Source organism: Synchiropus splendidus, chromosome 1 (assembly GCF_027744825.2).
Source record: "Synchiropus splendidus isolate RoL2022-P1 chromosome 1, RoL_Sspl_1.0, whole genome shotgun sequence".
Classification (NCBI taxonomy): domain Eukaryota; kingdom Metazoa; phylum Chordata; class Actinopteri; order Syngnathiformes; family Callionymidae; genus Synchiropus; species Synchiropus splendidus.
Window position 1 is genome coordinate 46,407,934 of NC_071334.1, and position 25,004 is coordinate 46,432,937.

General features: G+C 43.4%; 1 protein-coding gene across 1 annotated transcript in view; it reads left to right on the forward strand.

Moving 5' to 3' along the window:
- Nucleotides 1–16,573: 16,573 nt before the first annotated feature.
- The window catches only part of LOC128769466 (mediator of RNA polymerase II transcription subunit 13-like), an 89,887-nt gene continuing 81,456 nt past the window's right edge, over nt 16,574–25,004 (forward strand). Inside the window, exon 1 of the mRNA XM_053883252.1 lies at nt 16,574–17,430. Within this exon, the coding sequence (XP_053739227.1) occupies nt 17,359–17,430 (72 nt within the window). The 5' untranslated portion in view covers nt 16,574–17,358. The remainder of the gene's footprint in view (nt 17,431–25,004) is intronic.

Consider the following 25,004-nt stretch of genomic DNA (forward strand, 5'->3'; position numbering starts at 1 on the left):
TGTTTGCTTTTTTCTCTCTCTCTTTCAAATAGCTTACTCGGCAGAACAGTCGATCTTGGTGCATCAGCACTTTATTTGAAATCTCACAAGCACAAATGTGTCGCTGAAAGTGGATATTCAAAGAGACTCCTCAAAGTGGAACGTTCAGGTGGTTTTATTGACAGTTGAAGTGAAGCTGCTATCCACCAGATACTTTTTCAATTCCATGAATCAGAAATGAACAATGCTTTGTTCCAACAAGTTTCATTCTTGGCTCTTTTTCAACATGGAAAATATATGTCAATACTATTTATTCATTATAAAACTGTAACTGAATATAATGAAGAATTATGTGTCATTTTGCCCCTATTTCAAGTTCTTTTTTTTACTGAGGGGTTGTATGTATCTGGCTCATTTTTTTTTTGCTGTTTATTTTTCATTCATTTGGAAAACCATGTCATTTTATTAATTTATTTTGACATTGAACATAAAATAAGATGTACTTACTATTCATTAGTTGTCATGTATGAATACATTTAAAAACATCTGTGACATTTACTGTTGCTGTTGTTCTTTTTCTGTATCAGTAATATTTTTTAACGTCATTGGCCTTTTTCGTCATCTGATCGACTGTAGCATCTTGTTCTGCTCATTTTTTTAGATTGAAAAATATTAGTCCTTTATATATGTTCATTCACACGGAACTCAAACTGCAAAATATATTCTTTTTTTTTTAATATTTGTGTACACTTATATATTTTCATTTAAAAATACATTTTTCATAATGTTATGAATATATCAATAATTATCTCTCATAGCTGATATTGTCTACTTCAGATGTTCTTATTTATTAGAAATGATTCAGTTTATGAGCCTCACTGATCCGACTGCTCCTGAGTTTATCATTTCATTATTGCCACCTTTGACTGCAGTTCATTGTTTGTCTGTGTGTCACCCTACATTCACATGATTTTCCTCAGAAGAGTGACACACTGTATGTTCACTCCTTCATCCCCTCACAAGGTCATCATGAATTCAGCTTTGATCTCGGCTCAGGAGGCTTCACAGCTGATTGCTGACGAGTCACAGCTGATGCCGATCTCACCATGACCTCAAATGACCCCTGAGACGCTCAGAGCTGCCGCTGACACAATGTTCACGCTCACGCTCGTCTTTGTGGTTCTCCTGGCTTCAGCCAGCGGTCAGTCAGGTGAGTGTCCTCTCGAGACCCTCGGAGAAGCTTCCACTGACCGCAGCGTTGGGCGATGACAGGACTGCGTCGCTACTTTATGGGTCACTGGGCGCTGACCGACGAGGGGCCGCAGTTCGAGGAGCTCGACTCGCAGGCGGAGGACGCCATGTTGACGACGGAGACCCCGACGCCGGAGGAGGATCGCGACGTGACGACGGAGCCGCCTGCGACCAAAGAGCCAGGTCTGACTGCTTTCTGAGGTGTCGGGGGCAAAGTACGCAAGCAAAGCTGTCACCAGGCTCTGCAGTATTTAGGTGACATAAAACTTCTGAGTGTTAAAATGTCATATTAATGAAAGGTGAGATCTGTCAAACAGGTTTGACTTCTTTTAACTGATTAAAAAAAAAAAAAAAAATCTAAAAGTTAAACATTTCAGTCCAGTTTTTCTTGTTTCAAAAGCATTGATGAAAATGTCAGTTTTTGTTGTGCTCTTTATTATATTTCAAATATTTCTTTCTTCCTTAAAAGAAATCATTTCAAAATATTTAAGTCAGATGAATAAAACTGCAATAACGAGTAAAATATCTGGAAACTTTGACCATTGATTCTCTGAACTGACTTGATCAGATTTAATTTTGGATTATCTTGTCAGTTATTCGGTTTAAAAGAAAGTTGCTGCTTCTTCTGTTAGGTGACGGCGACGTGGATGATGAGTTTCTGGTGTGGAAGATCCTTCTGGTGGTGCTGGTTCTGTTGATGGCCTCAGTGGGAAGCCTGGGAGTCATTTACTACCTGTGTGTGTGGAGAGGCGGACGGATCCACTATCAGCCTCACAAGATCGTTTACACCTGAATAAAGTCTCTCATCGTGGCTGTCTTCTTTCTCTCCTCCCTCCTGAACAAAGCGGCCTCCTGCTCCTTAAAGTGTGTTAGAGGTTATCACTCTATGGAAAGCCCTTCACCCAGTGTTCACTCGCCATCACTGACACCTGAAATGATCCAGAAAAGTTGGTTGACAAAGAAATTCGATTGTCTTCGACTAGTCCATTTCGCCGTACACCTGTTCTCCGCTAGATGGAGACATTGCTGTGGTTGTTGAACACATCTATACTCGGCTCACCGTGGCATCCGAATTTAGTTTTCAATATTTTACCTATTACACATTTAACGGCGTCTCATCTTTCACCTTTCAAAAAAAAAAAAAAAAAACCTTCCGTTTTATTGTAACCTCGACAACCACCTTCGTTCCTTGTTAAACTGATAACAAATGTATTCATTGTCACATAGCTTTAATCATTTCTCCCCTTTTGCTTGGAGCAAACAGCAATGGACGCTCAGCAGTCCGGCACAAGCTGCGCACTCACACACGCACGCATGGACAAACGGTTTATTGTCATGAATATGGACAGTGGGAGGAAATATGCGTCTGCAGGTGGATTTTTCAGTGATGGGTAAATAAGGCATCGTAAAGCGTTTCCACACTGTGCTGATACTGTGTCACTGAATACTGACACCTGCTGGACATTACAAATCCCTGCAGGCAACCAGCTTGACTGAAGTGACACTGATCGGGTGACCTACTGTATACAATAAAGTCTATGCATTCATCATTCCGTATCTTTAATGTGAACATGTATCATAGCATTTTTTATTTAAAAAAATAGTTTTTAAAATTTCTAAATTATGCAGGTCGAGCAGTGACTTGCTTGTGTTCCCGCCCTCAGCCAAACACTTGTTCCTGCATCCATCCCGCCCAAAGTCTTGAGAGTAATGTTTTAATTCTGCGTCAGTCGAGCAAGCGGGCCCAGATCAGACCCACAAACATGGAAACGTCCCCCTCGAGCAACATCAGGTGGCATTAGGGGCCCGAGGAGACAATAAGCTGATGAATTGAATTAATCTCTCACGTGATGGATGGACCTGTTCGCAGGGGGCCGGGAGAGGCGGCCATTGTTCATCTGTCACTCCGATTGCAATGTCCCGCTATGATTTGTGCCCGGGTGGTGAAGGCCACAAGTGGCCGTAAGACCTCCCTCTTCCCGTCTTGCTGCGTCTTTTCTTTCTGAGGGTTTCCATTCTTCTGCTCCCACCCCCACAACTGATGCTCCGCCTCCTGAGAGAGCAGCTCGACTGGGACATGTTTGATATGCTTCCGTGTCACACTCCTGACCGCAGTTTATCCAAGACCTGGACCAGTGTTCACCTGAGGTCCTCTCTTGGGTGAGCAGAAGATCCTGGGATGACCCGGGAGAGTTCTCAGAGTCTGGGCCTCTTAACTCCATCTGCTGCCCCCGCGACTCAACCTCAGTCAGATCCATCTTTAATCTGAATTCAATCTGAATACACAATGACCCACTAACTGGGTCTGCCCCAGGGCTTCCTCCCAAACATCCTGACCAGCCTCTGCAGATTTGGCTGCTTTCGTCACGACCCAACAGCCCTGTGACAGGAGACACAGGCAAATGAAGAGCTGTGTCTTTTGGCTGAGCTCTCTCTTCACCTCATTTGTTCATCTCTTGTGAGCCCCGGGATGCTTAAGTCTGGTCTTCAACCTGGACCCAGACTTTCCACCCTTTTCTGACTGAGAACCATGAGAACTATGGTCTGAGACTCGGAGGAACCAAACTGCCTCTCGACCCTCATTTGTGACTATCACTTTTTAAATGCTGTTCAGTGTCTTCAACACTTCGACCCAGTAGAGCCTCCGCTGCTCTGTCTTCCCTCCATGAATCACCAGAGTAAAAGCTACCACAAGCTGGTTTCTCCAGCCACTTAAACATGTGACATTTGACCCTCTCCTTCATGTCAAACTCATTATTCGATCACATACCCAAACCATCCGACACTAGCATCACTTCCGGGCCGTAATTCTGGGAACGCGGCGGTTACTAACACACACACACACACACACACACACACACACAGATGGCCCCGCCCTGCAGTATGTTTGTGCCCTTTGATGACAGTAACTGAAATGTTTTAAAGGTCACGGTTCGATTTATTGAGGTCAGCTGACGGCTACGATTTTGGAAACAAAGAGAAACCCGTGCTCAGATTGATTTCTATGAATGATTTTACTCTCTAGCGGTGAGAAGAGGAAGAACTGAGGACAAACATCAGATCACACTTCTGGACCGCTAAAGTAAACAAACCCACCAGTCGATGCGCAAATAAACAAAGAGGTTGGGTTTTTAGCAACGCAGCAAAATGACTCTTTTCTCTATCACAATTCATTTGTCTTCTTCACTGGACATTATTTCTTTAGAGTTTCACAATTCAGGACTGAATTAGACACCAATCAAAAGGTTACATGGAGAGTCAGTTATTTGTGGATCTATTTCACAATTCAGAGCCAAATGGCATGTTCAGCAGTCAGACCCGCACTTGAGGATCACTTTAGCAAGCCAGGGGTTAAGATAAGATCTGAACTGTACACAACCTGTTTGCTTTCAGCAAAGATTTGTTTGTTGAACTACACGTTTCAGGAGATAGATATACGTTTGTGGGTTCGGTTACACATACACGGTAGGAGCTGTGCCCTGAGACATATGTATATATATATATATACATATATGTATGTATATATAGGGGTTGGATTTGATTTTAATTTATTATTTTGCTTCAGTTTGACAATAGCACAATAAGCCACAATGGTGGCTATAATCAAGTTTTTATATCACCTTATTTAAACTAAAGCTCTTTTAATGTCTTGAAAATATTTGTATAAGAATTTCAAGTCCATTCAGAGCAGTGGAAACCCTGGCCATTGTGTTGTGAAAAACCTCCCTGAACCAAAGCAAACAGATGCTTTTGTTTGCTTTGGTTCAGGGATTCCTCCATGTTTGTTGTTGTTGTTATCATCCTAGCTGCCACGTGTCTTGTGCATCAGTGCGATCAGTGGACCAGGAACTCCTGCACTGACAAAGGTTCCCTGTTGTCTGGAGAGAGAACTGTTCAGTTAAATTGCAAATAAACATTCTGACATAAAGAGGGTGCATTCGTACGTACATCAGGATAGAGGAACCCAGGATGACACTAGGAGGCCATGTTGATTCTGGAGGACAGTTGCTGGTGGTACAGGAAGAAATATAAACTCGTCCCGTATTTAGCATGAAAATTATACATCCCTCCTTGAACTAATATGGACGGAGCCCTATACCTGACACGGTAAAAAAAACCCAATGTAATCGTGGCCACAAATGTACGCACGAAATACTAGTTTGAGGGAATAAAGTACGAATTTAGGAGAATTAAATATTCACCTATGGGCAAATCGAAAGAAAGTATTCATTTGTAGAATCTTCCTGACTTATGTGAAGGTCGTATGTACCACAGAGAAGAGGAGCAAACCCTCCACGAACTGCCGCAGGGGTGCACACGACGACTAGCGAAATCACCTAGCGGTTGCACGGATGTTCAGAACAAAAGTGAGTGGTTCTTATATAGTGTCTTGTTTTCAAGTTGTGGTTAGTTTTTGTGGTCCATCTCACATTTATGACGTCTGCAGTAGATACAGAGGTGGTTTTAGGCACTGGCGAACCCCAAACCTCGGCCCAAAAAAAAAACGCTTCGGAGTAAACCACCCCCTACTATTTTCAGTTGTCACGAAAATTCTCCTTATTTTGCCGCATGAAAGGTGGCAACCCTAGTTGCAGGTGCCTCATTGATGCAGGCTAAAATCAGGAGCAGAGTTGTGCTCTAGTACAGTGATTCTCAACCATAGGGCAGAGGCCAATAGTTGCGCTGCGAGATGATCAGTTTTCACACACTTAGTGTGTAGCGTGTCATTGGATTGACAAGTATCGCCAATTTTATGCCGATACTTTCATTTACACTTTACTTCTTTATGGTTTATTCATCAAAAAGAAACTGTTCTATGATATTTAGATGTTGTTTTATGATATTCATTTTACTCTTTTTTTCCAATTTTCTCAATAGTTTTCATCAAGTGTATATACTGTATATACATATATATCTATATATATATATATATATATATATATATATATATATATATATATATATATATTTTTTTTTTTTTTTTTTCTCTAGTAAACTTGAAAATAAACATGACTTGCACCAGGTTCTGCTGCTGGACTTTTCGATGATTTTCACAAGGTTTTGGTTTGTTTACATGTATGTTTATTGAACACAAATGAAATCAGTAATTCTGAAATCAGAAATCAGTGATCACAGTCATGAATCAGTTCGATTCCTTGAATGGGCCCCGGACCCATTTGGTGTGGAAAGGTTGGGCCCCGAGATCAGAAAAGAACCCCTGATCTGGTAGAGATTACCACGCCAAGGCTCCTAACTGAGGCTGCCTCTCTGTCTTCATGGCAGGTGAACGCTAGCTTTAATTGTCCAGACTGAAACAACTCTTCTCTTTGGGGCCAGCTCTCCCCTGGTCAGTGCCGAAGTGAGGATCCCTCATTCAAGTGTGGCGAGTTTGATTCAGCCCGGCTCTGTTCACTGCCGCACTCCCTCTCTCTCTCTTTGTGAAATGAATTAGGAGAACATGAAAACTGAGCAGACCTCCTGTCATACATTATGTATGAGGCGCTCCAAGGCTCCTGCTGAATTCTGTTCAGGTGGCATCAGAGAGTGCAGCCGAGTGGAAATGCTGGCCGGTCACTTAGAGCCCACTATCTGTGGTAATCTTTCTACATGAAGGCGCTGCACACGGCAGACCGCTATTCTTAGTTATGGACAGAGAGGCAGCCTCGCGAGCTGCTGTGCACTCAGGGATTAGAGGTCTCGCTCTCACCTTCAGGCTATCTCCGCTTGGGTGTCACTTTGAGCAGCCATTTGCAATGTAAATTCAAATCCATATTTTCTTTCACCTTGCGCTCCATCTGCCCGTCACAGTTTATCTGCCGTCATAATTGTCGGCGGCGCCGGTGTCATCTGTGGATCAACGGGTTTGACATGATCTTAAAATCAGATAAGGTGTCGCCTCGTCTTGTGCTGTTGTGAGATAACATCTAATTCTCCGTCTCCTACAAAGACGTCTGCGGCTCTTCGTGAAATCAATATGCCGCGGAAACACCATTACAACAGTCTTCAGTGCGCTTGATTGAATCACTCAGGATCAGAGATGCACTCAGAGGCCCAGAGGAACATGTAAACATGCCACTTACAGTAGCGGCGGCCCTCGGCGGATGTTTGGTTCATGTTGGATAATGGTGGGACGTGAACCTGGCAAATGGTCTCCCACACCTCCTGACCTGATGCCCCTCTTCTCATGTTGTGGACAGAGTCAAATCCCTCAAGTGTCTTCCAGGACGGAGACACTCGGAATGTATCCCTAGTCACCTTCCTGGCATCTATGGTGTCAGTCTCCAGATTCCATGGCACATGGACCTGAAGTGGACCAGGACCCATGATACAGATCATCACCAAGGCTCAGCAGAGAATTTCTGCAGAGAACATTTTCTGCTCCAACCTGAGGTCAGGTGGATGGACAGTCAGGTAAAGGGCTGTCAACATCACTGCAGACCCTGTTACCTTAGTTCACGGCCTCTTCTTCCTCATGCCCTCTGATCGGCGCTCTGGATCAGGGGTTCTTGATCTTTTTGATTTCGGGGCCCACCTTTCCCAGAACAAATGGGCCCAGGGACCATTCAAGTAATAGAACTGATTCATTATTTACATATTTAATCTACTTACACGTTAACAAACCAAAACCTTGTGAAATGACATGAACCCAAGTGATCATCGCAAAAATATATGTCAAAGAAAAGTCCAACCAGCAGCAGAACCAGGTGCAAGTCATGTTCATCAAATTCACTAAAGAAAAAAAAAAAGAAAAAAATACACTTGATGCAAACTGTTCAGAAAATTGGAAAAACTGAATAAAATTCTGAATAAAATAAATACAATAAAACCATCTCTAAATATCATGAAATAAAAAGAATATGTTTTATTTAAAGTCCAAAGAAGATATAAATGAAGTGTAAATGAAATATCACCATAAAACTACTTTAAATTACCGCTTAGTCCAGTTCCTATCCCAGCGGTCAATGGGCGAGAGGCAGGAATACAATTTTCGAGGGTCCAACTAACCTAGTGAGCCTGTCTTTGGGCTGTCGGAGGAAACCAGAGCACCCGGAGAAAACCCACACAGGCACAGAGAGTACATGCAAACTCAACAGAAGGTCCAGAGATGGATTCGTGCCTTCTTGCTGAGAGGCAGCAGAGCTAACCATTGCGCCACAGTAACGCCTGAATTTGGTGAAAATATTAAAAACACTTTCTGCTGCATTACAATGCTATCAGCCACCTACGGTACTGAATAGATGAATCTTTATTCATACAACAATTTTCATACATGCTGCTAAAAGCGCCTCACATGATCAATGCAGCTGTTTGGGATATGCTCTGGCAGCTGCTGAAGAGTCATAGCTAGCTGGACTATTGTGTATTCTGTGGTGGGTGATGAGTGTACTTGGCATCTGCAGCATGGATTCGAGGTTTTTTTTGTTCAGCAGCTACAGAAATTTATAGAATCTCAACTACAGGAGCAACATGGCTTGAAAGGGTGACGTAATGGAATGTAAAACCCACAATGCATTGTGGGCTTTGCAGACAACGGAAAATCTTGTAAATGTTACATGGTGCAAATGTGCTGTGTTCATCGTTGACACAAGCAAAAACATAAGAGCAATAGGTTGAGATTTTTTTTCAAGTCTTAGAAGTAACAAATACAGTGGTACCTTGGTTCTCGACCACAATCCGTTCCAGAGGGCCGTTCCAGAGGGCCGTTCCAGAGGGCCATTCCAGAAGCGATTTGTTCGATATCTGAATCGTTTTTTCCCATTACAATTAATGGAAAAAGAAATAATGCGTTCCAAGCGTTAGCGTGGGAGGGGTTGCAGAGTGAGTGACGTCTCTCCAGAAGTGAAGAGGTGCCCGGTGCGTGTCCAGCTCTGAATGTGCGCTTCTGTGCAGTTTGGCTGTGACAGAGTCATAAACCAAGTAACGCTCTGTCCCAGACTCGCCTCATCCCTGTCCCAGCTCCAGCCCACAACAGGACATCAAACCCTGGAGTGAGCGCTCCAGCCTCGGAGGTGTGGAGAGCGAGCACCTCCCCTGTGACACTCTACCACAGAGGCTGCGTTATACACAATAACAAAGCGCGTTGTGGGTCAGCTGATTGGTCTGCTTGTTCGAACTCCGATTTGTTCGAAAACCGAGGAACCACTGTATGTCATAGCTTGCTGCAAATTTCTCAATGTCTTGGAGTTTGGTTTGCGTTCGGATTGGGTGCTAATTCACTCCATTGCCCATATAGAGGGAAAACTCAAAGGCCGCAATTCATTTACATACGCTGTCCAGTCAAAGCGCTCATGTGGATCAATACAGCAGATTTCTGAAATAGTGAGCCTTTGTATTTTATACTGGTACACTGCATCAACTTTTTTTGTTGGATCCATTTTTCCATCAGTTTCATTCAGAACAGCATGGAATATAAACAAATACTTGCCTTCCAAATTGACAGCCCATAATGCATTGCAAAATCACGCACAGTTTTGGATAGGCCTGCGAATTCAGATGCTAAACCTCATAAATGATGAATTGTTTTTGTCTTTTCCGAGGCATTTAAACCTCCCCGGTTCATTCGCACGGATTCACTCTGCGCTGGTCCTTCACTGTGATCCAGCTATTGTCAAGGTTTATAAAAATCAATGGTAAAAAAAGGCCAGCAGATCAGTTGTGATTGGACACAGAGAGCGGTGTGTTGTTGATCCAGCACACGGACCTAGACTTGGTGTCACCATTGCGAACAGAGCCAGAAGTGGGTCAGGACATTCAAACAACAACAATGAGCTGGTGTCGGTCTGAGAGGAGTTAGACCTGTAGACAGCATGTGATTTAAAGTCTCCCTCTCTGCTCTCTCCTTCGCTCTCTCTCTCTCTGGCACTGCTATAATTTTCCTGGGTGGAATGATGGATGAGCCGGTGTCAGCCCATGTTCATTATAATGCACACCATCTATTCTTCTCAGCCAGACTCTGCCGCGCTCCAGGAAATGCCAGCGAGCGAGTGGAAACTCTCATCTGATTTCAGGGCGAGAATTTGCTGTTAGCTTTGTGTTAACTTAGCATGCAGTTGTCCATCAATCACTAATGAAGACAGTGTGAAGGGTAGGTTCTTTAAAGCGACGCTGCCCCTCTGGCGTGAAATGATAAACACACTCCAGCGTCTTTACGCGCGTCCGCTGGTGAAATATGCTGCACCTGAATCATTAATGAGCCTCCCGCCGTTAGCTGTCTGCCTAAACGTTGGGAGAAAGAAACATTCTTGTTAGTCATGGAGTCAATCTGGGAGATTCTCATTAACCAGCCATTACCGTGACCCGCTTGGTGCGCATCTGATAAAGCAGGTGTCACACCTTATGATTGTGTTAAACGGCGTCATAACCGCGTGTGTGCTGACACCATGTAAACAGGACGGATCAGTCGGCAGAGGAAGGAATTCACTGGATTGATTGTATTCTCAGGTGGCTGTTTTACGTGCGATACGGTTTTATTCCTCATGAATAAAGCAGTGTCAGCCATATTGGAATGATCCGTCACTGTTTCATGGCTAACAAGAAAATCGCTGTTCTTAGGTGCAGGCAAGTCCGCTGGTGGGTAAGCAACAATTTGGACTGAACTTATTGAGATGTCCACTCGCGGCAGCTCTTATGCTTCCAGGCTATTGATGCAAAAGATACGTGAAATCGTGTAGCTACTGTAGGAGCTAGGACACGAGAAGGAATACAGCAGGACAGCCATCATTGGCTGTTATTAGCCTTTGAGCTGAGCACTTAATGTTGTCATTGTCAACACGCTTCCTTTGGCAGGTTTTGGGAATAAACACACAATTCTCTGGAAAACATAAAATATTCTGGAGATTGTGTTTTCTCTGTAGAATGAGAATGATATATGTCAAGTAACAAAAGCACAAAATGACGCTTTTGATCACTGTCGTCAGCCCCGACTCACCTAGCAACCATGCTAGGGTTCGAAAATTCGAATTTCTCTCCAGTAGTCGGACTAAGCTGTTTATATGCATTTTAAAAGATTCAATTTTAGTTGGATTAATGCAATAATTTGGTTTTCTGAGCCGTCATGTAACCACGGTCAGTTTAAATGTTGAAAGTTTTTTACTCTTGATATCAGCTATTTTTTTAAGCTAGTTTTAGCATCTGTGTTGGTGCTCCGGTCACATCTTCTCCACAGACTCATGAAATGAGAGAGACTCTTACGAGCACAAGGCAGAGCTTTCATTCCCTTTATTTTGCTTAGGATTTTTAAAATAATAATAATTCTATTTAATTGTAATATTTTTCTTATAAATGATCTCAGATTGCTAGCCTTTTGATCACCAAAACTTGAACACGCTTATATAAGAGGTGATGATACCAATATGCATTGGAGATGATATAGTTCTCATTTGAAGCTCTTGTGTGCTGTGTAAAAGGATTTGGTGATGAACCCTGGGAGAGGACTTCAACACGTGAGCAGAGTTGGTCTGAAATGAAGATCCTGTCATTGGGAGAGAATAGAAAGGACAAGATCCAAAATGTCAGAGTCTATCCTGCTACAATCTAAGCATAGGCATATCTTCATTTAAACGCTGTAGTGCTGTAGCTTTGACGAAGCTTTTTCCTTGCAATGCCAATAAAATGTTGTAATAAACATGTCTCGCCTGTATGTGGTGCTCTCATGAAAGGGCTGTGACATGCAGGTTTCAAAAGGTAGCGGATATTGTGACTGAAAACGCTGGTTTCCCCCTCTTCACTAGATCCGCCTGCTTAATCCGGCCTTGCATGGCACTGTGTCTTGCGTCTACTTACACTGTGTATTCCACCACAGACCCAAGAGTTGAATTTTTGTGTTGTCCTGTGTTGTCCTTTTATTCAAATGTATCGTGTAAAAAGTGAAAGCTGTGAGTACAAGTAGGAACAAGAGTGAGCAAGTCATAAATCACTGGGGAGTTTTATGAAGACTCAAGATCAGTGGAGCGCTCTACAATGTCAGGCAGGAGATAAGACGTGAAGCTAAAAGCCTCCCCAATATGTCAAGAGGCTTCTTATCTTGGTGAACGCACTCATGCTAGTTTACAATTTATTTGTGTTTGAAGGTGGTTTTACATACCGATTCCAAACATGTTGTACTCGTGGTCTTTTTCATCAGCTACCGAATAGCACCACATCTTCCCTGCGCTCTCACAGAGCACAGCGACGGGGGTCTGATCAGGGGAAACGTGCGGCATATTGAAATAGATTTAGTCACACTGATAACATCTCATTGTATCAGCGGCACACCAACTGCGTCCTAAACAGCTTGCGAGAGTCTTTGAAAGCCTCTCGGATGTATTGAACAAAACAAAAAAAAGAGGAGGGAAAAGTCTCCAAATGAGTTCTGGATCATTCCAGGAGCTTGAGGATCAATAACCGCCAGGCTAAGCCCCTCGCTCATCCATCTGATTCATATCTTTCTCCACGGATAAAAGAGGAATCACAGGCTCCTGCTCTCTGTGGCCGAGCGTACTTGCTGCCAGCTGTTTCACTGCAAACATAAAACTGTAGCGAACGATAAATGTCAGAGCGCTGCTGTTATTATAATGGACCGTGTATGATAATCCAAATATCTGCGGCAGCAAATCAAGATAATCTCCAAACAGATGCGACAGATATACACACCAACACCAGCAAAGACCCAAAACTGATTCTAGTCAATCTTTTCTAATAATAATTCAACATGAAAGTCAGTTAATGAATTCAGTAATGATGATGGAAGGTTCGGGGTATTATATTGTAAAATAAAAACTACGATAAATAACTGTCTCAAAAATATCCTAATATTCCTCCCACTCCCCACAAACTCAGTCAGGGGCGCAAAGTGGCGATGAGACAACAAATGTTTTTATTGTGAAGAAAAGATTGGTCAGTTTGCTGTTGCCCCTCACTTTGCAGACATGCGGTATGGCTGTCTCCGTGGTGAGACATTCAAAAACAGCTGAGGAGTATCTTCCTTCCATCCATGTCTTCGTTGTCTTCTGCTGTCAAGCATGGGATTGGTCATCCTCATGTCACTGTTTGACTTTCCTACTTTATGTTTTGTTTTCTTCAGTCCCAAACTTTGTTTTTAAATTATGGTGTAGATCTTCTTTGATAACAAAAATAAATAAATAAAACTAGTTCTACATCTGAATCTTGATAGTCACCAAATGTTATTGTTGTTCGATATATTTTTTAGCATTTGAAATGTTATCATTAATCCAATTCAAATGAGCATAATGGGACAGTAGGTGGCGGTAGCGTTCCGTACTCGTACAACCCAGTAGAAACTGAGTAAGAAAACCGTGTTCCATCTCTGGGACCCTTATGGTGAACCAAAACAGCAGAATGGAAAAAAACATTTGTCCATAACTTTTCCAGATAGTTGGCAAAAATCTAATCTCTTTGAAAGGAGACAGAAATAATGATGGGGCTGGGCATGGTGGACAATAAAGTAATCCAAAATGGCAAGCGGTCAGTGTAGCAACAGGAAATGCATGAAAGCGCAACGTGAAAACACTCAGAGTGGAAATACCCAGTACAAATGAAAGTGCTCCACTTGGCCAGGAAATGCACGTGGGCAGGACAGAAAGCATAGAAATGTGACATGGAAACATGTCAGTTACCCGTGCCTCTGTCAGATCAGCATTTTTTTAAACTTAACTAGTTTTAAACAAGGAATCCCAGTGCTTTGTTTCTGAGATGTAAACGCAAAGCTGACCGCTGTTGACTTCCGCTCCCTAAACATCATGCTGCTGTTGTTGATGTTTTGATTCATGGAGTGCGCTGTGAACTGGCTTAAACCCTCTGACGATATTTCAAAAGCTGAAGCTCGCGAGCGCTCGATCACCATCCGCCGTTTAGAAGTAAACATGTCAAGACAAGTGATGCTGCACTTCAGTAGCACATGACTTATTGAGACTGTAATTTCTTCATGATCTTTCACTTTGTGATCTCAGAGAGTGAACCAGTGAATCTTACACACTGTAGCTGAGTCCAGTCCTGCACTGGGGAGGTTGAGTTGAAGGTGCCCTCCAGCTGCCACAGTGGAGAAGGTCTGAGGGTTTAGTGATGCTGCCTCCATCACTTATGAATTATTTATTCCCCGGAAACTCACTCATTAAAGATAAGAGGCTCCCTTGTTCAACAGTTGATCTATTGATCTCTTCATAATAGCGCCTCAATTATAATATCTGCATGTATCCTCATTATTAAATAAAAAAAAAAAAAGTGAGTCCAACTCAGATGCAGTTTGAATGAGAGCCGTTGAGGGGCGATATAATGTTGAAGGGAGCATAGATGGCACTGCGTCCGTCACTGTGAACCTGGATGAGGAGTCCAGGTCAGGAGCAAAACTCCTCCTGAGCTTGCACTCTGGTTTCCTCCTAAGGTCTAAAAACATATTAATTGTTGGTTGCTGTACAGTTACTGTCATGTGTGACCCCTGATCAGCTGATCAGAGTATGATGCGGCGCCAGGTCCTTAGCGGCACCAGCAACAGTGCAGGACTGATGGACAAACACAGATTGATATTTATGATTCACGACTCGTGTTCTGTCATTGGTGGTTGCCTGGAGTGATTAATTATGAATTCATTATTGTATTTTTGCATGAGAAGTTTTGTTTTTTAGCATTGTGTTTAGCACTTCAGCGCTGTTTTCCTGTATGTTCCTTACTTTGGTGTGTGTGTTCTTCGTGTACTGCTTTTTCTTGTTGTCTTAATTGTACCTAGTGTATTTGGTCTAGGTTATTGATTTCTTTTTGTATTTTTCTGAGCATTTTCTGTTGTTGTTTGGTGTTGTGCTTTACCTTGTGGTTTGCAATTATCAGCTTTGATGGTTGTGTTTATTCACTTTGGTTTTCCTCTTGGATTTTAGGTGACCGTTGCATCTGACACGTTTATTTCTGACGACCTTTCTGTTGTGCTGATTAATATTTGATCTTTTTATTTTTCTGCTTACATCATTGTTTAGAGTTGCGTTTCTGACATTAAAATATAAACGTTTTTACTTTAAGGTTTTTGGGGTTTTTTTTCAAGATACTTTATTGATCCTTCTTGGTAGGGAGATCTGTCACTTGGTAGGGACTCAAAGTAGAGCCACTACTTCTCTGCATTGAGAAGAGCCAGTTAAGGTGGTTCAGGCACGGCCAGGAGGGAGGAGAGCGAGGGGTCAACCCAGGACCAGGTGGAGGGATTATATCTCCTCACTGCCTTGGGAGTGTCTCAGCATCCCCCAGTTCGAACTGGTGGATGTCACCCGGGAGAAGGGTGTTTGGCACAACCTTCTGAAGCTGCTGCCCCTGCGACCTGGGAACAGATACATGAATGAGATTGAGTGGATGGATTGGATATATAGATGGAAAAAATGTTTTACTTGTTGATACCACCATTCACATATTCTTGTCTCTCAGACAAAGCCATGAATGACTCTTCTTCAGGCGCTGAAATAACAACTTTTATAGCCAAAAATATAGGTTTCAAAAAATAAAAATCGAACGTTATTAATAATCCACGATGAACCAAAGAATTGCTGTTCCAATGTTTGCGTGTGTGTAGACAAATTTGATGCACCAAGCTCCTCCTAAACATGGCGGAGAAACACAGAAAGACTTGCGTTTACAGCAGTAGTTGTACAGCAGTTCCATTTCATTTCAGTATTTCATGTTTTTCTAAATGCTATGCTCTTTTCAATGCCAGTTCCACATCCATGTGTATTATGAATGGCCACAATCGTGACGATTATTGCATTAGTTAAGTGGGTTAATCTGGCAGATTACACGTAAATCGAGGACCTACTGTTGGGAAAAAAATGTCTATATTGATGATTATTTAATATTTGTTCAGAAGGACGTTCTCAATAATCGATCTGGTATTGTCACACATGCTTAATAGATCAATGTCCTGGCCAATTTCGGTATTTGTTGAGCGACCTGTTTAATAATGTGGATGTTTTCTTGAAGTATGAACTGATAATATTCTGTCTACATCTTTTGTCTTTCACTCCACAGCGTCAGAGCTGGAGAGTGTCGCCTACAAAGATATCTCTTATGAAACGCAGTGTGAGCGCAGCATGTCACTCTGACCTCTGCTCTGTCACATCCTCTGGTTACTTTCATTATATAAGGCGACAAAAAAGCAACACAAACTAGGCACCCCCTGCCACTCTCCCCCGCGCGCGCCCGCCCGCGCCCCTTCCTCTTCTTTTCTGGAACACATTCCGGTGCACTTGTGCGCGAGCCATCGAGTCTCGCATCGTTGATAGCGTACAGTGCTGTAAATCCCAGACTTTGGTCACGTGAGCGCAAACTTGGTCAAATGGGAAGGCGAGTCTCTGTAGTACGTTTCCGACCGCCATTACATTACCATGCGTGGTGGGCTGGACGAGCGTTGCAAAAAAATTGCAACCGCGGAGAGCAAACAGACACAGAGGAAGCCTGTGTCGGGCTGCGCGCACGCCTCCTTTAGCGAGCCTCTCCGTCGCGATTGTGATCCGAGCTGCATGAGGAAGGAAGCGGGGCACAAACGCGAGGCTCCTCGGTCACACTCGGCGGAGGCTCCGCTCTTTTTCAGGGCACAATCCTCCGAATCTCCGCAGCGTCTTCGAGGGCTGTCACTTTTGGCTTTCGGACCCACGGTTCGCTGGCGGAGGCGGTGTTTTCTGCCCGACCCTCGTCTGTGCGGTTAAACCCGGCGCGGGACTGTTTCGTGTTGTGGTTAAGCGGAGAGAGACGTCTATAAATAGCCAAACTATCAGAAGTGGTGCATCAGACTCGCAAGTTTTTTTTTTTTTTTTTTTTCATCTCACAAAAGGAGGAGGGTTCGTTCCTCGTCGTTTCGCTTTCCTCTAACCTCATGGATTATTCCGATCAAAGTGCAGCGCTATGGAGGCGCGTTCGGATGGGATCTGTCTCGCAGCCCGTGACAGCGATCAGATTGGGAATCGTCTGACCTGGATTGGACTCATGTTTTGATCCCGCTCGGATTTACGAGACTGTTTCGCGGCGCTTGTTGTTGTTCGTCCTCACCCGCCCATTCCTGCGAGCCGACCTCTATTATCTGGACCATCTCTCCTCGATTGAATTGGACCGATCTGTCTCCATGTAGGATTCCGACATGCCCAGCGCTGACGGGGGACGAGTATGACTACAACAACGAGCTGGGTGGCTAACGGGGCAAGCCTTGAGGACTGCCACTCCAACATCTTCTCCCTGGTACAGTATCAATCATTAATCCTGCCTGTGATCCGCGTGTCGCGAGACCAGCCCGTTGCTGGCTCGCTGACGGACAAAGGTGAAGCGGCCACTTATTTACCGGAGGATGGTTTGACGCGAGGCTGTCTCTGGTAGCTGCACTCGCGCTCTTGTAAAATAACACCTTCATCAACTCCGCTGCACGTCAGTCACTGTCACCTCTTCAGATGGAACACGCTCCTGAAATGAAACACGTTCATGCTGTCGTTTTTTTTTTTTAAAGGCAAGTGTGCCAGTCAATCCAAAATTCAATTCCACTGAGTGTTAAAGCATGCCGTGGTGAAACATTTAGACATATTCAGACAAATATGGAAAATATTAAAACAGGCAAATTGGCATTATCCATGAAGGAGATTATTTTGGTTAAACTATGAATTAAATAATTATAAAATGTTGAGCTATAAGCACTCGATGGGTAGCCAAGTGATCATTAATTTATACGACCAAAGGGACACTATTATTTAAATACTTTATATGTTGAACACTCAAAAGTATCAATAAAAATCAGTGGGAAAACATGAGGTTGATAAATGAGGAAATGACATTTAACTTTTACAATTGGAAAGCGCTATCAGTTTAGAATACGGTAAATTATTGATTCGCCATGCAAGAGATTGTTTGTGTAATTGCACAACATATTTCCCTTCAGTATATGTTGTTTGCTTTTTGAACTTTTGACCCTAAAGGCAGCATCTCCTCAACTGAATCACGTTGAGTGAAAGTGACACGTACTGCAGTACAAGAAGTGGTAGACACAGATGCATCACAGCACCTGACGTAGCGCCATTCACAGTTCCACCGATGTTGAGATTTGGACGGTTTCATGTTGAGATCACTGAAACATTGCTAAAAACATGCTATATAGGGGGTTAAACCTGAGCCACAGATTCACGATTCCCAGCAGTCAGGATTGTAACCTTTCAAAATAATAAATAACACACATTAAAAACTTGTCTATTGTGACAAACATTCACTATCAGCCGAATTTGGATCAATACTTAGTCCGCATGCAGCCCCCGGGCCACACTTTTCTCCGGTGCTGTTGCAAAATGCTATTGCAAAATGACATACATACAAAAATGCAAAATTAGGTTCTATTACATTCTGCAACATTCTATTATTAGTCTATTATTTCTGGATTATCTTAGTTGGGAAACTATTGACACATTGGCGGGGTGAGACAGAGGTGACTATTTGGAGAGAGAGCTTTTTGTTGTCAAATGTTTGAAGTAAGATCTGACCTGCCAAGAGCTAGGAGGGAAGGAAAAGAAGTACCCACAGTAGATGCTGTATTCTTCAGAAGGCATGATCAAGAATTGATAATGTCATTGCACTCTTGAAAGAAATCACTCCTAGGCACAGTATAAAATAGACATCACCCCCATTTTATGTGAGACATCAAACAGTTTACCAAGGATATGTGATGTGACGTAGCAGTGAGTTCAGTCTTTTATCAGCTTCACTTCCAGTCTGATCAAACGATAACCCGCCGCTGACGTCTTTTGCGCTTAAATAGCCACAGAAAGACGTTCCTCGCTCCTTGGCTGTGACTTTTTTTTGAGGTGATCAGAGGTGTGTATTGGAGTTGCCATCAGTGAGATAGGTATGCTACTGCATTTGGCAGCCAAGTGGAAAGGCATGCGGCAGGCGGAGGGGGCGGGGGGGCACAACAACACGGGGGTCCTCGGGGCGTTTTAGGTGATCCAACAGCATGTGATTAGCTGGGTTAACCGAAATTCCATTTTCACTTTGACCAGATACAAATCTACCAAATGTCCAACTCAATATTGCAAATTGTGAGATGAGGTTTCAAGTGGCGCTGCGGGTCCTTTTCTACTTTGAATGACGTGTGGTATGTGGTAAACCTTGACTCATGAATACGCTGGCTAGCAAAAGCCAGCAGCTAACCTTCCTGCAGCCTGTGTGGCTGAGGCCGTTTGTGAGATCCATGCTCTTGCTTTGTGTGTCTTCTGGCGGCGACTGTTTGGTTTTGAGGTGGAGGGACACTTTGGTTTTCGCTTGAATTATCATCTGAAGTTTTCTGTTTTTCAGAAAATGTATCTTTGTTAGGTTTAATATCGCGAAAGGTCAGTCATTATGTTCTTTTGAAATTTGTTCTTGTGACAGTTTTGGCGCTCAAGCGCTCACTCGGGATCAGTGTACACATGGGGAGGCTGGAGTGTCAGATCTAAAGGTACAGCATCTTCGCCGGTGTGTACTCTGTCTCACTCTGGCAGTGACAATGGAGTGGAGCCAATAGGCAACTGGCAGCAGGTAAAAACGGGCAGCAAAGGGCTTATAAACTGTAAGCCTCCTGAAGTATCATACCTCCTTAGAAACATATTTACAGCCATGGAAGAGGGCTGGTTTGGAGTGTTTTGACGGCTTTATGGTGATTGCAATAGTTTGACTAGAATCAGCTGAAGTGGATGTCGTCCACTGACCCCCAGCTTTATTAGCATCTCTTTCCCTGAGCAGAGGGAGAATGGAACCATCCATCACTCGACCTGTTGAGAATATTTATGACTGACTGCAGCTACAGGAGTTACTTGGCTCAGCTCCGATGTTGGACAATACAGAGCAGAACAAAAGCAAAAGAAAACACATCCTGTTGATGCACAGAGGTGAATATCTGAAGAGAGTCAGTGTTTTGGAGGAGAAGGAGGTTTCGTGTAACACAAGTACATCATGTTCAGTGATGTCAAGGGCTCTAGTTCTGAAGAAAGGCTGATCATTAATTTCTGTCATAGTAGGTGATGTTCTTATATGCACATGTTTGGTAATATTTGCTAATATTTCCACTGTTATTATCATAACTGAAGTTCATCTGTTTTGATTCGCCATTTTATTCGTTAATTGCTAATGTGTGCCGTTATGTTATTACTTTTAAAAGTAAATTTCCTCCATTATTATTAGGGAGGTTTTTTTTTCATTTCACCGTTTCACCGCAGTACAAACACAAATTTTACAAAATTGTCATAAACTGACATTCAAAAACTGTGTGCTTCCATAAACTTGATCTGTTTATTGGTATTGTAACATGCATGTTTTTTATTTTTCATTTTTAAAGTCAGAATACTACGTATTTTTATTTTTTATTCTTCACTATCCCAAATCCTCTTCTGTACATTTTGTCCAAACATTTTGTCTGATACAGTAAGAACATGCTCTGAAAATGCTTTACTACAGTAGTTTTCTTGTTATTTTAGTTTGATATGTGTTTTTAATTGACATTGATAGTTGAATACACAAACATATTTTACTGTGCTATTTAGCTTGTAAACATTAAAAAACTACTTTTTTTTCACAATTAATAACTTATTTTGCTTCAGGAACACAAACCTGTTCCTACAGATGCTCAAATAGTGTAAAATAAGTGAGAGATATTGTTGGTCAAACACATCTTTGTTTATCGTGTTACACGATGAACTCAGCAGCTGGAGTTCCCTGCCTTGTCAGATCAAAGCGTTACACAAATTAGCCTGAATAACAACCTGCTTATTGACTCATAAAAAAGGGGGATTTTCCAATCTCACTGCATCAACACGGTCTTTTCATGTGAGCTTTGTGTTGAGTGAGGTTGTGAGTTTTGATGTGTGCACGATCTGGATGGAGCAAAGGCTTCGTGTTCACAGTGAGTAACAGTCTTTTTCGTCTTTCTTTCAGGAGCTCATTAATTGGTAAAATCCCGTTCTATGCCTGGTGAATCACTAAAGTGACTCCAGTTTCAGGGTCAACCTGAGTGTGTAAATTCAATTTTTCAGAAGCAGAGATCACTTCCTGCATACACAGTACTAATCTATGAACACATTTTAAACAGAATTCTGGCAGGAAATAGTTTTCTGTGGTTCCCCACCAACTTCAGCAGCACTCTGCTTTTTCTCCATGAAACACTAATCAATTATTTGTTTTGTACAAAGAGACTCAGACCCCAAGGCTCATGTGTTTTCGTGTGACTCACGGGTTTATTTGTTTAAATTCAACCAAAGTGCCGAAAACGCTCATCGTTGGAGAGGACATTTTTGGAAGTCGTAGCTATATGCAATTGATTTAGAAACATTGGAAACAGGGAAATTGAATATGAGGGAGGAAGTGTTAGCCTTTTGTATTGTGTTTCGAGCCGAAACAAGGACCTTTAGAATTCAAAGCCAGACTGACAGCTGGTCTGCTACGTAGCTTGTGTTTGAAAGTTTGGCCCATTGTGTGTGAGTTTGACATAAGTGCCGTTTTCGAAGGCTCAGAGCGTGATACTCAAGGTTGAGTCAAGACGTTGTTTGCGGAGTCCCATGTATGAAAATTTGGTTTGCATGCAGAAGTGGGAATAAGTTAAAGGTCACCTGCAGTAATCTGCATCTGTGGTACAGCTGGTTGTCATCAGGTGGCAAAACTTTGAGAGCATGGACTGACAATAAAAGATGAACTGCTCACTTGTTTCCATGATGCTTATGCTGGAGACAGTTGTGCTCCCGCACCGTGTGGCCCAGACTCTTATCCTGGCCTGTGTCAATAAAGAGGACCTTTTTAGAGGAGGTAAGTGTCCTGGCCAGGGGGGGACTTATTGGGATCACAGCGGATCACTGTCAGGTGCTGTGAGGTCGCTGCCAGACACTGCGAAGATCTCTCACCATCGCACAACCCACAAAACAACCGTCTTGTCTGTTGATGATTATCCGTCTGTGACGGAAAGCAAACGAGAGAGCGGAGGCGAGGAGCAGAGAGCTGGGAAGGGTGGAGGACACGGGGAAGAACAGGGGAGGGTCTGTAGCTCTGAGAGTGAAATGAGGGAAGTGCAGAGGAATCTGTTTTCATTTTAGGAAAGTATTATGAGTGATGTGTGTTTCCTGACTGTGAGCCTCGGCCTCTGTGAGCAAGTGGCTGAGAACGAACGAGTGAGACAGGCGGAGAGAAAATTAGAGAGAGGGAGAGGGTGAGAGAAAACAGCCGCCTTTCTGTGGACCGGCCAGATGATTGTAACAAACACAAGCCGGAGTCAAGACGTGAACATGAGACGCGAGGCGGAGACAGTGAGGAGTGTGTGTGGGTGTCACTGTAAACCAGGCGGGAGACAGACTTCCAACACCGTCACGTTACACACATGGACGCCATTCGCCATTATAAACACAGCGAGACTCTCAGGTCTGATCACCGCTGCGCTGAAGTTGTCCTGTACATCCCATGGACAGGGGCCTTATGCAAACACAGAGTGTAATATCTTCCCCTCCTCCCCGCACCTGCAGCGTAACACTGGTAATTAAGTGTCCTCAAGTGGAGCTTTAGTGTGATCAACTAAGAGGTGCTCATTAGCCAAACTGTATTCCAATAGAGATCTTCCATGTGTAATAATGACGGCGATGTCTGGAAGTAGAGTGCTGAGAGATGAGGCCGGGGGAGCGGCAGTAAGAGGAGTGCGGTGATTTATGGCAGGTGAGTGGCCACCGCTTGTAAGGAGGAGCGGCTGATCAGCCACCGTGTCTATTTTTATATAGGTGTTTGCATTAGCTAGCATGGAGGGAGACGCCGGAGAATTAGGACCAGGCCTCAGAGGTTCTTTCATGATGCTTAATGCCTCATGCCGTCGCATGCCACGCACGTCAGCAACATTACAATGGTCAGACTGTGGAAGCTGCAGCGTTGTCAAAATTAAATCTTTGTTAAAGAGCACTGTATGCCTCGCCCCAATTCTGCAGGAAGAACTCAATGTTTGTTTGGCTGTATGGTAGGGATGCACCGAAATGAAAATGGCGAAACCAGAAGTGGACCGCAGACTTGATCCCGGCTGGAGATTTGCACTTTGTCTCGGGAAACTTTCAGCGTGTGGTGAGCTTCTCACCTCAGGCGACTCTGCGCTAGATGCCGGAAACTAAAATCCTGGATTGCGCGCTCCAGCCTCGGAGGTGTGGAGAGCGAGCACCTCCCCTGTGACACTCTACCACGGTCCAGTGCGGAGACAGGAAAGGTTTTACACCTCAATATGAAGAAAAACAGTCAGTAAATGTAGCTAACGGGACACATCTGCATACAGAGGCTGCGCTATACACAATAACAAAACTCGTCGTGGGTCACTTGATCCGCGCACATTATGTTTTTTCCGTCTTTTTTCGGGGACGTTCGAGTTCTGGATTTTCGTTCGAAATCAGAAGCAAAAAAATCTCAAAATTTTTGTTCGAACTCCAACGTTCAAAAACCAAGGTTCCACTGTACGTGTCCGCACAAACATGATGAATGATGCCGGGCAGTAAAGGGTCTGATTGCTGTCTGGCCGGAAAACATAGTTCTAAAACAACGTCCCAAACTCCCAGAATACTGAGGTGTGAGTCAACCCGATGGACGTCTAAAGGTTGTCGCGCGGCTCATGACGACTTCCTTTAGATGTTCTTCCTCCAGCTATTTTGCGCAAAGCGCCGCCAACTGAGGAGGAAAGAAGGGACATCGCGAGAGGTGCAAGGCTGCACAGCAGGGGGCGAATCGAACTCAGGCCACCAGAGACAGAACCTGCAGTCTGAAATATCCATATTGAGTCGGGATTATACAGTAGTGTCGACATATTTTGGCAGAAAGTGACACAGTTTGTTGAGCAGTTCAACACCAGTCAAGGATGTTGAACCACTCCTGCTTGGTCATCACCAGACCGTGCAGTGACCTGGGTGAATGCTGCTGTTACTGCTAAAGTGGAGGAGTGGGTCACCAAGAGTGATCCAAAGTCTATATGCACTGTTGAAGTTTTTTTTGTGTGTTGGAGAGCGAGAATAGAATTGCAGTTTGCAATGGGTGTTCAACAAAACTATCGAGAGAATTCTGTTTTATGTATCCACCTACTATAAAATGGGAAATTGTGTTATTTTCTTCTTCTTTTTTGGAATGCAAAGTCAGAAATTTATATAAAAATTTCAAAAATATTCAATCATCTAAACAGTAACTTTCAGGCATGTATGTAAATATGTTCTCCACCATTCATGCATCATTAAAAAAAAACATGACCACATTGGATATTCGGCATTCTTTATTATTTGGTGTTCAGCCAAGCATTTTACATTTTCTTTGGCCTCACATTTTCAATTAGGTGAATCCCAATATGCCACTATTCAACCTTGCTTTGGGCCTTTTTTTTTAACTATCTTCTCTGAAGGACGAATGTGGATTTTTCAATGTGCAATATTTCAATATTCAGCTGAATGCATTCAGTTACAGAATACTCGTTGCATCCTAAGTAATGTTTCAAGTAAAAATGTGTCTATCACTCGTCACTTGGCGCAGAGGAGCTCAAGCGCTTCAGCGTGCCATCGGTAGAGTCTGGTGAGATATTCCACACTGGTGTCCTCTGACAAGGTCGGAAGGTTCCTGATGCGCGAGCTCCGTCTGCCGCCGCCCTCTGTGGCTCCATCTGGTCGCCCGTCAGTGAACTCCACCTCTAATCTGACTTCTCTGACAGGAAGTAGCCGCTTTCACTTAGAGCTGGTATGTGTGGCTCCACCCACGTCCTCTCACCAGTGCGGGATTCCCTGCAACAGAACAGGGGGGCACCTAATGTCCCTTTA